At 37.7% G+C, this 15,168-nt stretch overlaps 1 protein-coding gene across 1 annotated transcript in view; it reads right to left on the minus strand.

Moving 5' to 3' along the window:
• The window catches only part of UBE2U (ubiquitin conjugating enzyme E2 U), a 63,477-nt gene that overhangs the window by 23,798 nt on the left and 24,511 nt on the right, over nucleotides 1-15,168 (minus strand). Inside the window, exons 6-7 of the mRNA XM_061120009.1 lie at nucleotides 13,807-13,855; nucleotides 4,882-4,970 (exon numbers count right to left, since the gene is read on the minus strand). Coding sequence (XP_060975992.1) covers nucleotides 4,882-4,970; nucleotides 13,807-13,855 — 138 coding nt within the window. The remainder of the gene's footprint in view (nucleotides 1-4,881; nucleotides 4,971-13,806; nucleotides 13,856-15,168) is intronic.

Genomic DNA, 15,168 nt, shown 5'->3' on the forward strand with positions numbered 1-15,168 from the left:
ACTCATCAGAAAAGACCCTGATGCTGGGAAAGATTGAAGTCAGGAGGAGAAGAGGGTGACAGAGGATGAGATGGTTGAATGGAATCACCGACTTGATGACATGAGTTTAAGCAAACTCCGGAAGATAGTGAAGGACAGGGAAGCCTGGCATGCTTGCAGTCCATGGGGTTGCAGAGTCACACATGACTGAGTGACTTAAGAAAATTTTATTCTCATAGTTTTTTCACTCATCTGTCTCCTACCATCTAACCGTAAATGCCTCAAAAAGCTTATCATAATGCTTATCTTTTTGTCTTCAGTACAACCTGCTGTCTAGACAGAGAATATGTTCAGTGGATGATGTTCAGAGGGGACTAATGAAGAAATGAGAACTGGTGAGATTTTGTCAGAAATTCTTCATTAAAATCTCTCATCACTACCAGAACTTGACACTGTGGCAATTTTGTAATCTTTGGTAGAAAAGCATCCTCCATTGCCTCCATAGTATAGTTCTTCCTGCCTTTACTTCTGAGGATTACTGGACATCATTTCTATCGTTTTCTTCTATAATACACCTATTGTCCAATATCTGTATAGGCTGACCTGAAAAAGTTTTTTCCACTCTGGGACTGTCATGTCCAAAGAAATATATAAGCATTAACTTACGTTAGTAAGTTCTATTTTCACACATCCTACCTTATGCTAACCATAGAGGAACAACTTAGGATAGAATATTTTTGTCAATGAATAAAAATGAAAAATGAGATACAAAGAGTTAAATGACTAACCTAAATTCACTTAAGTAGGAGTCTCTAATTTCTGACATCAGGCTTTTCCTACAAGGGCCTTTCCATTGCTTGAATATTGTAACCACCTGGGGAGCTGTAAAAACTACTCTCCCCGGGTCCTGCTCCCGAGACCCTACTGTAATTGGTCTGGGGGTGCACCTTTTACATGGGAATTTTCACAAGCTCCTCTGGGGGATTCTAATGAGTGGTCAAGACTGAAACCACTACACTGGAATTTGATGATACTGCTTCTTGCATCTAAATGTATTTTTGGAGATACCTGCCCTCATCGCTAGTTCAAAGGCTCAAGGAATGAAAGTACCCCAAGGTGAAAGCAAGCATTTCCACGATGCTTCAGGCTGTTAGGTCTGTCTTGCTGACAGCAAACAAATGCCAGGAAGCCTCCACTCACTATCACAGGGTACACTGGTCTGAAGGAATTCTTTTCCTGTAACATAAACATTTCCTTATGGGGATCGGATTTTGTCATTAAGGTGCTGCTGCCCACAACCAGATGTATTGGTTTATTCTCTGCCAAACTTTTTATTTGCCATTCTATAGTGATGGACAGAGAACAGTGGATCATCAGTACATTTTCCCGTAATTAGCTATGATTATGAATAAATAATTGTAATTATTGAAAATGTACCACACATACTTCAGAGTTTGAATTTAAATTTCAAGTTATATAGAAAGAACAATTTTATATCATATTATGAAGGCAGTATAATATAAAACAAAGAAGAGTGAATGTGGAATCAGAGGATCTGGTTCAGGTCTTTGGGCCACACTTACTGAGCACTCATTGTACACTAGGCATTGTTGGAGAGTCTCAGTGTTATGAGGCATGTTCTGTGATTATTCTCATCTTACAGATGAGAGAACTGGGACACAAAGAGGTTAAGAAACTTGCCCAAGGTCACACTTCTAGTAAATTGCAGGGTCTTGGCAATATACGTCCAGAATTTACACTGCTACCAATATGTCATATTCCACGTGTGATTTTAGGTAAATTACTTAGCTTCCCTTGGTCTTGGTTTTCTCATGTGTTAAAGAGAGTAGCAATAACGCCCAGCTCATTGGGTTCATATACAACACCGGATGACAGAAATTTGGTGTTCAGTAAATATTGGTTGATAAGTGAAAAAAGAATAATAATATTGAAATGATTAAAAAATACAGATTAAGAGGTACAAACAACTAAGCACAAGATAAACAAGCTACAAAAATGTATTATACAACACAAGGAATTTAGCCAATAATTTATAATAACTATAAATGGAATATAACCTTTAAAAATTGTGAATCACTATCATTGTATGCTTGAAACTTACGTAATATTGTACATCAACTATATCTCAATTAAAAAAACCAATAGGGCATATACTTTGTAAACACTATTATACAGTTATTCTGTATCATACAAGAATAAACTTACTATTTGTGGCACAGATATATGCAATAGAGTTAAAACTCAAAATCATAACCACTCATCACTACTCATAAAATAAAAAGCTTTTTAAAATATGCACAAGAGTTTAATAATCTTTCCAGTGATAAAAATATAACTGTAAAAATGAAGTTAATAGAAGTTTCTTTTATTTCTGAGTAGTTGAAGGAGCATTCTATAATCTGAAAGCTTCATCTTTATTATTGCCAGGAAATTAAGCCATTAAAAAGATAGTATTGGATCTTATCCAGCTGAACTATCCAAAGACAAAATGGCCAGCAGAACATGTAAGGTTTACATTTAATTTTTTTTAATTAAGTGCTGGTTATTATTGAAGGAAAGCTTTTGAAACATTCTTATACAAATCTCTGTAGGAAAAAGAGGCAGAGTGATTGTGAAATATTGCACCACGGGCTAGAATCAGAGTCTCAGAAATTCTTCTGGGCTAGAGGTAACTATTACCAGCTATTGCCTTCACAAAAAGGAATGAATTACATACTAGCTTAGTGACAGATGTAGAAACAAGACCCAAATTAATATTTTGGTGTCAAACTCTTTTGAAGAAATTTCAGCCAGTGATATTGCGTTATTTCTTCCATTTTAAAATTATTCTTTATTATAAGAAATCGTTTCTAATTTTCTTTAATTGGGCATGTGCTTCTATTATTTCCTTAGCAGCTTGGAGTTTTCCAGAGCCTCTACATATTTGCATGTTATCCAATAAAGCACCATCCTATAACAACCTGTTTGTTTTCTGGTTGAAGGAATTGGACACTGAACTGTTCCCTGAAGCAAGGCAACTGCCTCTCGACACGTCTGTTAAGGGTTATCTTCTCCTGGAACCCATCTGAGCTCCTCCGGGCCTCTTACATAATAAGTACTCAAGATGCATTTGCTGAATTGACTAAGAAGCAGTCAAGCAAAATCTTAGAAATGAAGTCAACGCTCATGTATTCTGGTACCAAAATCAATGAAACTCTTATATACTGATAGTGTTGCTAAAGACTATTTCTTAAAGAACCTTAAACAAATTATTTTTCTTAACCACTAGTCCATGACTCAGTGAGGAAGATAAAGTGTAATTACAAAATAACTAATAACCAACATCCTGAAAGAGCAAGTAATTTCTTAGAAATTATTTGATCTCACATTTTTATATTTATTATGTTTAGTACTCCTTTTAGGTGTTGCACGCTAAGTTGCTTCAGTCACGTCCAATTCTTTGCGACCCCATGGAGCTGTAGCCTGCCGGGCTCCTCTGTCCATAGCGTTCTCCAGGCAAGAATACTGGAGTGGGTTACCATTTTCTCCTCCAGAGGATTTTCCCAACCCAGGGATCAAACCCAGACCTCTTATGTCTCCTGCATTGGCAGGCAGGTGCTTTACCATAGCGCCACCTGGGAGGTTCTTCTTGCTCTTATTACTAGATACGATTTTTTGGGGGGTGATATTTTGTTCTCTTAAAACCAGACTATCACAAGGATGAGATGAAACACGATGAGATCACAAATTAAGGCAGTGGTCACACAGGTGGAATAGAGGGAAAACATTTGTAATGTTGCAGGAGATAAAATCAATACGGCTTAATGAGGGAGATAAAGAGGACTGGGAAATGTACATGATTCTGGTTCAGCAAGTAAAATACAAGAATGGTGATCTACTACTAATCAAGAGAAATAATAAGGGAGGGAGAAGAGGTTTGGGCGCAACATAATGAGTTCATTTTGGGACATCTTAGATATGAGGTACCTTATTACACAGCTGGAAATATGTATTCGAAATTCAGATGACAGTCTGGTTAGAGATGAGGCTTTAGGAATTATTGGCACGTGGGCTAATGAAAACCATAGTAATGGATGATGTCTTTCAGAGAGAGCTGGGCAGCGAATACTGAATGAAGAAGTTATTGCCAAGGAAAGAGGCAGAGGAGCACTTGGAAAGGTAAGAGGAAAACCATGGAGTCATAAGGAGAGCATAGTTAATATGAGTTCAAGTAAGATAAGGACTCAAAAAAGTAATCACTGAATCTGAGAATTCGGAAGTCATTGATAACTTTAGAATGTACCATTTCAGTTGGATGGCTGGAGCAAAGTCACATTTCAGAAATGTGTGCATACTGGATAACCGACTTGGATACAAATCAGAAAATAGCACTCTAAAGATTAGATTAAAAGGGACCGGAAAGTTGTCCAGCTCTCCCGTTCCATCTTTTCAGCCCTTACTATATGATGGTAACAGATGATTTTTCACTAGACTGATGTAATTGAGCAGCCCCAGGTTTTCTTACTGTTTTTCTACTTAGGGGCCTCTGGCTTTGGGGATAATTGTGTTCAGAATTAAAAAGTTTCCACCTGCTCTAAAGGCTTCCTTCTGGGGTGAGGGAGTAAAGTAAATCTCAAAGAACTGAGAACTTTATCTTTTATCCCTCCAACTGTCTATCTTTCCTTCTGGCTTTTGATCAGACTTTAGTCCAGGACTCTATACAAAAGGGACTAAATGAACAGTTATTAAATGATTAGTATATGGAGCCAAAAAAGAAGCTTATCACCCTCAAATTCCAAATATGTGTCAATTAGTCTTTGAAGGCAAGACAAGCTAAAAATGCTCATAGATTAATATACCACCCCACTCCCCACAAAATAAGACAAGGCTAGATCACCTTACATGGAGTTCTGTAATATTCTGTGGCTTTTGATGTGGCTATTCCAGACCATGTCTTGTAGTAATCACTAAATGAGACTGATTTAATTGATCTGAAAATACAAAATAAGATCAGGCAGTGAGTAGCATGCAAACTTGCTTTTTAAAATTATTTTATCAGAGTGGACTCTTTCAGATATTTGGTTATAAGACATTAGTGTGTGTGTGCGCGTGTGCTAAGTCACTTCAATTGTGTCCGACTCTTTGCAATGCTATGGACTGTAACCTGCCAGGCTCCTCTGTCCATGGGATTCTCCAGCAAGAATACTGGCGTGGGCTATCACACCCTCCTCCATGGAATCTTCCCTACCCAGGAATTGACCCGTGCCTCTTTATGTCTCCTGTACCGGCAGGTGGGTTCTTCACCACTAGTGCCACCTGGGAAGCCCCCACAAACCATTAGGCTGATCTGCAAATTCTAGCATGGTTATTTCTAACAAACGAATCTAACATAATTTTCCACTAATACATGCAAATCACAAAAAAGATCTGCCCAAACCAGTTTTCAATAATAAGTATAAATGTGCATACATGTGTATATTATAAAAAGAAAAAATTAGTTTTAATATAACTGTCTTTTGTGACTAACAGTAAAAAGAACTTTAAATAAAGCATCACAGCTGTATATTTTCTCTTTCTACAATAAACAACTTTTTTACATTTCTATGCTGAATTTTAGTAAAATCACCTTTATTTCTTTTTTATTATGAGGAGAAAAGAAACTCCAGAATTGAGATTAGTTTAATTTTTATACAGAAATCTGATCACTTCCAAAGAGGGAAAATAAACAACTCTTTTCTAATATTACTGCCAGCACATTTCCTTCCTCTGTGCTAATATTACCAAATCCTAATGGAAGAGCAAAAACTGCTACAAAGCATTAAACAGGAATTATGAAACAGTCTCTTACTCTTAGATAACTGCATTTCTGATTTTTTTCCTACAAACATTTTGAATGCAGGGATTCTCAATACTCTATAAACAAAACACTACTTCCAGATAATTTTTAGACATGTGAAATCATCAATTAACTGGCTTAAATGGGTGCTTAAACATCAAATGTAAAAGACCTTATGTCTGTTTTAAATTCCTAGCTCTGGAGGAAGAAGCAAATTTTCAGTTATAATAGGTTATTAGCATTAATTTTTATAGGTAAATCATAGGTGCTTAAATATTTGACTCAATTTTGAAAGTAATAGGGCAATACCTGAATGTGTTAATGCATTCATTTATTTAAATAATAATTACGGACATCTAAATTTCAAGGCTAACATTTTTCAAGTGTGCTATTGCATCTGTAATCACACTTAAGTAGAAACCTGAAACTTCGTGAAGATAAATTAATCACTACTACTATTGCTTCCAGAGCTACACTCAGCACTTTATACTACTAAATGATATACTAAACTAACATTAATTTGCCAACAAAATATTTCGGCATTTGGCAATGGAGGTAACAAAATGAAAGACTGCATTATATCTCCTGCATGAAAAAGCTTGTGATCAATCTGCTGTCACAGATCATTTAGCAGACAACAATGACCCAAGAGGAAGGAGACTGTCAACATACTGTCTCGTGAAAAAAAATACACCATTTTCAGGCACAATCGTCTCCATTGTTTTTTGTCTGTTTCACGACGACCCATGACCCTCTCCCTTCCCAATGGTGTCCTGTTCAATTTCAAGCTGTTAGCCTTCAGGGGCTTTCTTTTCTTCCCCTAGAATAATTAAAAATATTACCCTGAAAGGTATAACTTTAGTATAGTGTGAATATACGAAACAGGATGCCTTGAACACTTGGGAATATCTGCACCTTCAACTCTATAAACAACCCCTTAAAATAAGAGAACAATAATTATTTACTATTATTACTCAGATAAACTACTAATGGATAGATACAGCATGAAAACACCTGTGTTTATAGTTTCAACCAATAATAGGAATTTATTGAGTATTATTTTTGGCATTAAGAATACGAAAAAGTAGAAGACATTATTTTAAACTGAACATCAGGGTTTATTATCCTGTTGGGAAAATATGATATATACCTGAACTATTAAGTAGAATAGCTTTATATATTAACATAATAAATGGTCACATCATTTAACAGACATTTGGAGACTATGGTGAAAAATCTGTCTTTGGCAGTGGCAATAAGGAAGAAAGTTGGAGGAGGGAGCTGTAACTTTATTTTGGAGCCACTTGGGAAAGAGTCACTTGGAAATAGACCTGGGACAAAGGAAGGAGGTATTTTAGGGAAACAGTATTAACAATAGCTTAGATGGCAAGGAGTACAGTGTGTTCATGCCTACATAGAGAGGATGCTGGGGGAAGAGGTGATTAGTAACAAGATAACTGACCAGAGGGAAAAATTCCAATTTCAGAGGAATTGGCATTTAATTAAAAAATAGGTGAAATGAAGCAATGATAGGTCTTCAAATTTAGGCAGAGAATGGATTAGAGTTGATTCAGTAATCTTAATTTATTAGGTGATAGAGAGTAATCAGAAGTTCTCAAATAAGGCAAGTAAACTAAGAAACCAGTGTTTGAGCAAGAGTTTTCTCTAGCACTAGCATGCAGAGTAGATTATATGAGAGATTAAATGCAAGAGGACCAGTTAGGAAATAAATTCAGTAACTTAGGCAAGAGATCCTGAGAGTCAGTACTAGGGTGGGAGCAAAGATTATGAAGGGGAGGAGATGAATTTACGAGAATGCTAAAGAACTGACTGAATCAGCTGCCTGATAGAGTGTGAAAAGTAAAGGAATTTGAGGGTCACATATTCTCCTGAAACCCAGAAGGCCAGTTATTTTTGCTATTAATACAAAGTGTCTAGAGAAATTGAAGTAAAATATGAGTTTAATTTTAAACATGGGTTGTAGGTGATGACCTCTAGGAGTGTGATTGAGAAATTGGGACTGGAAATAAGAGATTTAGGTCAAATCAACATAAAAGTTGATAGATGACACCATTAGAGAAAACAAATTCCAAAAGAATAAGTGTTTAGAAAAGAAAGGGCAGAAACCAATTCATAGTTAAGGGGCAGGGGGCGGGGAGTGAAGGAAACCAAAAGGATCATTGAGTTCAGTTCAGTTGCTCTGTCGTGTCCAACTCTCTGCAACCCCATGAATCGCAGCACACCAGGCCTCCTGGATCATTAAAGGAAGAGAATCACGGTAGCCCTGTTTCATGCAAGCAACACCCCAACCATTGCCAAAGCCTAATGACTAAATCCTTAAATATCTCTGGATAGGGAATGGAAAATGGTACAGCTTTTTTTGTAAGACAGCATGGTGGTTTCTTACAAAACTAAACATACTCTTACCACACAATGCAGCAATAACACTCCTTGGTATTTACCCAAAGGAGCTGAAAACTTAAGTGCACACGGAATCTTATATGCAGATGTTTACAGAAGCTTTATTCATAATTGCCAAAATGTAGAAGCAACCAAGATTCCATCAATGGGTGAATGGATAAGTTAAGTGGTATATATTCAGACAATGGAATATTATTCAGCACTAAAAAGAAATTAGCTAATAAGCCATGAGGATTTCTCTGATGGCTCACTGATAAAGAATCTGCTTGCCAATGTAGAAGATACTGGTTTGATCCCTGCGTCGGAAAGATCTCCTGGAGATGGAAGTGGCAATCCACTCCAGTATTCCTGCCTGGGAAATCCCATGGACAGAGGAGCCTGGCAGTCTACAGTCCATGGGGTCGAAAAAGAGTCAGACACAACTAGCGACTAAAACAACAACAACAAATAAATCATGAAGAGGCATGTAGTATCATGACTATGATTAGTCATGTAGTATCATGACTATGATTAGCTAACCCAATTAGCTGGCTTGGGTTAAAACACGGTGGCACCATTATTGATTAGCTATGTGACTCTGAACAAGTTACCTAACCTCTTCACGTTTTCAGAGACAGAATTTTCTCCAGTGGTGGTTGTGAGCATTCAATGAAAGCATGCATGAAGAGAGTCAAGGAGGGGTTCAGCACCCCTCAGCACTCAATGTCAGCTGGTCTCCTCACTGCCTTGGATAAGTACCTCATCACTTTTCTCCTGCAAACTCCAAATAGCTTCCTAATTGCTGTTCTACCTTGTGCACGTGTACGCAGTCACTTCAGTCATATCTGATTGCTCTGCTTTGGTCTCTCCCTATTCCAGGTTACCATGTCTCTGCTTGGAAGCCACAGTAGGTTATCTGCTTCTATAGCATAACATCGAAAAACTTTTACATAGAATTCAAGGCGGTTCATCATCTGGCCATTTCCAACCTTTTCTCCCATCATTCATCCTCACATCCAGAGGCTCCATCACATGGAACTGTTTCCTGATGATGCTAAATGTACCACAATCTTACACATCCATGTCTGTGCAAGCAGTTCTATTAGAGACTCTTTTGCCCTCTGTGCCTGTCAAAGTCATACTAAGATTCAGGTCCAATAAAACTAATACATACATGAAGGTTGTCACACTGGACATTGTGGTTGCCTCCCCAAAAGCTGTTCCATTCTTCTCCCATTCCATACATGCCCTGTGGTCTGATGTGGGGACTGGATCATACCACTGGCTCTAAATCAGGACCTCAGTGATAACCGGCACAGGGACAGGAATCTGACCTGAATAGCTCCAATAACAGTACAATTTATTCTAGCTTACTAGTATGTCCTCGTCTCTGAGACTGTCGATCCTCTTTGTTCTTCTTCAAGACTGCCTTGTTATTTTAAACCCTTTGCATTTCTAGATACATTTTAGAGCACCTTATCAACTGCCAGGAAAAAAATAAGGCTGTTGAGATTTTTGACTGAGAGTGAACTGAATCTACAATTTGGGAAGAATTGATACTGTAATAATATTGAATCTTTCCTAAGTGGTAAACATTGTATATCTCTATTCCTTTAGGTCTTGAAAAAAATCTTCCCATATATATTTTGTGATTTTCAGTATAAATGTCATACTCATCTTTTGTTACATTTTGATGCTGTTGTAATGGTATTTTTAAAGTTTCATTTTTATGTTTATTGCTCATATATAAAAATAGTTAATTTTTGAATATTCATCTCCTAGCTAAGATCCTTGCTAGATTTACTTACTAATTTTCAAACTTTCAAGTTTGTATATTCTTTTGGATTTCAATATGTATATAATTGTGTTATCTGTGAATACAAATGATTTACTGTATTCTTTCCAAATTTTATAACTTTTGTTTTTCTTCCCTCATTGCACTGGCTAGGATTCCAGTACAATGTCAGATAGAAATGGTGATAATGTGGATATTTGCCTTGCTCCTAAACTCAGGAGAAAATGATTAAACATTTCACATTTAAGTGTGAGGTTAGCTGTTAGATTTCTGTTCAATTCCATTCAGTCACTCAGTCATGTCCAACACTTTGTGACCCCATGGACTGCAGCACGCCAGACTTCCTTGTCCATCACCAACTCCTGAAGCTTACTCAAATTCATGTTGGTGATGCCATCCAACTACCTCACCCTCTGTCGTGCCCTTCTCCTCCTGCCTTCAATCTTCAAAGTATCAGGGTCTTTTCCAATGAGTCAGTTCTTCGCATCAGGTGGCCAAAGTATTGAAGCTTCAGCTTCAGCATCAGTCCTTCCAATGAATATTCAGGACTGATTTCCTTTAGGATTAACTGGTTTGATTTCTGTAGATTCCCTTTATTGAAATAAGGAAATTCTCTTCTATTCCTAGTTTGGTGAGAATTTTTATCATGAATGAGTTTTAATGATTTCTTCTAGATTAACAGAGATAATTCTGTTTTTATTTTTCCTTTATTTGGTTAACTGAGTTACAAGCATTGATTTTCAAATTTTAAACCAATCTGGCTTTCCTGAAACAAAGCTCACTTAATCATCATGTACTATCCCTTCTTTATATATCAGAGGGTTTAATTTGCTAATATGTTGGTTAGGATTTATACATTTCAGGTTTATGAGAATACTGACCTATAACTTTCCTTTCTTATAATGAATTCTGATTTTAGAATCAGAGTTTGGAAGTTTGGTAACATATTCACTGTCTCTATTTACTGGAAGAGTTTGTATGCCTTTTTAAAAAAGATTTTATTTGAAGTAACTTTAGATTTAGAAGAGTTGTAAAGTTAGTTGAATACCTTTAAAATTAGCTTTGTTAAAGTATAATTTACATTCAATAAAATGTATAAGTGTTGAGTACAGATTGATGAGTTTTGATAAAAACATGCCCCTGAATAACCATAAGCCCAAACAAGTTACAGAATATTTTCACTAGTCCTGAAAGTTCCCTACTGCCCCTTCCCAGTTAAGCTCCCTTGACACTTTGGGTTATCACTGATCCAGTCCCTATCACCATAGATGGGTTTTGCCTGTCCTAGACGTCATACAAATTGAACTCCACAGCATGTACTCTTTTATTACTCGGAGGTTTTTTTCCCCTCAACATAATGCCTGTATTACTATTCCATGTTGTTGCATGTATCAACAATTTTAATGCTGAGAGTATTCAGTTTATAAATACAACACAATTTATTTATATATTCAACTGCTAAATATATAATATTGACTGTTGATAGACATTTTAGTTGTTTTCAATTTGGGATATTACAAATAATCTCCTATGAACATTTGTGTACAAGTCTTTTGTGAATATATACTTTTATTTCTTTTAGGCAAATACTTAGGAGTGGGTTAGAGGGCAGGTGAACCTTCGACATGACAAGAAACTGCTAAACTGTGTTCTGAACTGGCTGTGGGCAGTCAATAGGTGTAGCAACACAGGAGCGCTACAGTACAATCACAGCTTCACCAATAACTGGGATTGTTAGTTTAAGCCAGTAGTGTGATCTTCCAATCTCCCCCATCTTAGTAAGTCACTGTGGTACCCATCCAGTTCAAACCACAATCTATTACTAATCCTTGATTCTACTTTCTCTCTTGCCCCAAATAAGTCAAGCTAAAGCCTTGAATCCAACCATTTCATCCACTTATCTCCCACTCCACATTTATGCCCTTAGCCCTATGCCCAAGCCCTAGACACTTCTTTCCCCGCAAATTCCTCACCTAGTTTATAAAGCCCTATCTACATCTCTTACTCCCTCCATACCCATCTCTTCTTCCCTCTTGCGGTGTTCCAGCTGCAGTGGCCTTCTTTCTGATCCTCTAACACATTTGTGTGCATGCTCAGTCCTGTCCAACTCTTGGCAACCCCATGGACTGCAGCCCACCAGGCTCCTCTGTCCACAGGATTCTTTAGGCAACAATACTGGAATGAGTTGCCATTTCCTCCTCCAGGGGATCTTCCTGACCCAGAGATCAAACTGGTGTCTCCTGCACCTCCTGCATTGTCAGGCGGATTCCTTACCACTTGAGCCACCTAGGAAGCCCTCCACCACACCTTGCTCACATCCAATACTCAATTAATCAATACTCTAGCTATTCCCTTTGCCTAGAATCTCACTGTACCTTTAAGACATTATTCTCTCCTCACTTTTCACTTTTTTTTCCCTTTCAACGTCATGAATCTTGATTTTCCCAGAAAATACCAACTACGAGTTGATCTCAGCATGGTTCTTGAATCATTTCTGAATACAGTTCTAGTGAACTCTTTCTTCCAGGGCCCAGATTTTACAGTCCTGTGATCGGTGCTGGATCCTCACGGTGCTGTCTGATGAGGGACTCAGCGCCCCAGACAAAGAACCAGAGGGCCAAAGTTTCCTCCCTGTAACAGGGTTTCCCCTTCTTCCTGCTCCTGCCTGGGACAAATGCCACCATTGCTACTAGCTGGGCTTCATCTCAGTGTTGGGGGACAGACGAGGTCAGTGCCCTTGCTGTCATGTTCCAATGAACCATTTCGTCAGTTGTTCTGGGTCTTCTCGTTCTAACACTTCCAGGCACAGAGCCCCTTGGTATAACATTGTCTCACATTCTGGGGGACAAGGCAATGGCAACCCACCCCAGTACTCTTGCCTGGAAAACCCCACGGAGGAGTCTGGTGGGCTGCAGTCCATGGGGTCGCTACGAGTTGGGCATGACTGAGCGACTTCACTTTCACTTTTCACTTTCCTGCATTGGAGAAGGAAATGGCAGCCCCCTCCAGTGTTCTTGCCTGGAGAATCCCAGGGACGGGGGAGCCTGGTGGGCTGCCGTCTTTGGGGTCGCACAGAGTTGGACATGACTGAAGCGACTTAGCAGCAGCAGCAGCAGCACATTCTGGAACAGACTCCGGACCTGAGCGTTCCTTTTGATTTCAGTTTTTGGGGAACATTTTATACTGTTATTAATCCACTAAGAGGATCCTTGTTCTGGAGCATGTACAGTATAAAACCAAGATAAAATAAGTATTATTTCAGCACTAGTAAGTTGACTATTTTCTATGTAGAAATAGTCTGGCTGACTATTAAACTAAGGCTGATGCAAATGTTAGAGAACCTAACAGCTGCAGAACCCACACCTCCAAGCATTCAAGGTAACACTGTCAGGTGGTCTCCCAAGGGCACGATGGCTTCAACCCTAACTCTCACCATTTTGCTCCAAGACTTATTCTTTTCCTAAACTGCTTGGCTTTTTATGATCTATAATGGTCAGGCTATAATGTAGACAATGGGCTTTTTTTTTTCCTTTTCAGAAATAAAAAATAAAAGACCAGGCAACTAATATAGTTACATTCAATGTTAATTAAATAGTCTAGAAAGAACTCAACATTTTCACATTCTTCCTGGAAAAAAAAAATCATTTTTAAAAGGTATTGGAAGGGAAGATATATTTAAATGGAATAATTTTTCTAAGTCAAAAAATGAAAATACAATTATGATAGAAAATACAGTTTAAGTCAATAGTTCTTTTAGTGTATAAATTGGCATAGAACTGTATAAAGGAAAACTTACCTGTTTAGTTTATCTGGCTCTTTTGGCAACTCAGAACCATCATCTTTCGCTATAAAGAAAAATATGAAAAGATTCTGGTTTACTTAAGGAAGACTGAATATATGGCCCTATGTGCATTCTTTCCAAAGCCCCAGTAAGATAGTAAGAAAGGAATAAAAATAAGGTGTATGGAGAAGGAAATGGCAATCCACTTCAGTATTCTTGCCTGGAGTATACCCATGGGCAGAGGAGCCTGGTGGGCTACAGTCCATGAGGTCGAAAAAAAAAAAAAAAATAAGGTGTAAAACCTCAAGAAGAGCAAAAGAAAGATGGCAAGAAAAATGTTCAAGATAGAAAGCAGATGTCAAGTGGTAACTATCTTAACAGGTTATAGAAATTTGAAACCTAATGACATGATGAGAGAAGGCCAATAAAAAGCAAACAGATTTACACTTCAGAACTTGAGAAACAACTTAGGAATTGGAGGTACCAGATAACCCTGAAAGGTGAAATGTATAGCGTGGATACCAAAGACATAGCCTTCATCCTATGCAACCAGATGACCACTGCTGCCTAGGCAGGAGAGGAGATACCTTATTCTGGAGAGACTGAGCCAGAGAGATTCAGGGGACAGCAGAACAAGAGCATGGTAAGGGACCGATGACAGAGAATAAATCAAACAGATCATATTGAATAAGCAATATTCCTTACTCCCTCTCCTTGTCCAGCTCCTAGAGTGTAAGTAGTTAACCTTTCTTTCTTCAGGCATATGACTGGAGGATTCATCTCAGAAGAAACAGTTAAACCTAGCTAATGGTAAGGTCAGATCCTCAGTGAATGATCCTATAATGAAACAAAACCATTAGCAAGTCTAGTCTGTATCCAAAATTTCCAGTCTTTTCAATGAATGACTGTCATTCATCATTTTCATTCATCATTCAATGAATGATTTTCACACATTATACAGATGCACAGTTAAAGGTGGGTAGATAATTGAGTAAAGTCCTTATTTTGAATGATAACAACAAGAATAAACAGGAAGAAAACAGAAATGAGAAACACACTTTTCTGGACATTTTCCAGAATACAGAACAAAAAACAGAGAGAAGGATAATTGGAGAAAATAGATTTTTTAAAAAGGTTGCATAACAGATCAGTAGATCCGACATCCAAATCTTTGGAGATTTTAGAAGAGAGAACAGGGAAACTGGAGGGGAAGGGAATTATAAAAGAAATCAAATGAGAAAAAAGTCCAAAACTAAAGAATTAAGAGTTAGATTCAAACAGCCTATGAAATGCCCTACATGATGAATGAGGAGGAAAAAAATGAAATTATATCAAGAAATACTATCAAGAAATTTCAGATCACTGGGAATAAAGAGA

This window comes from Dama dama, chromosome 20 (assembly GCF_033118175.1).
Source record: "Dama dama isolate Ldn47 chromosome 20, ASM3311817v1, whole genome shotgun sequence".
Classification (NCBI taxonomy): domain Eukaryota; kingdom Metazoa; phylum Chordata; class Mammalia; order Artiodactyla; family Cervidae; genus Dama; species Dama dama.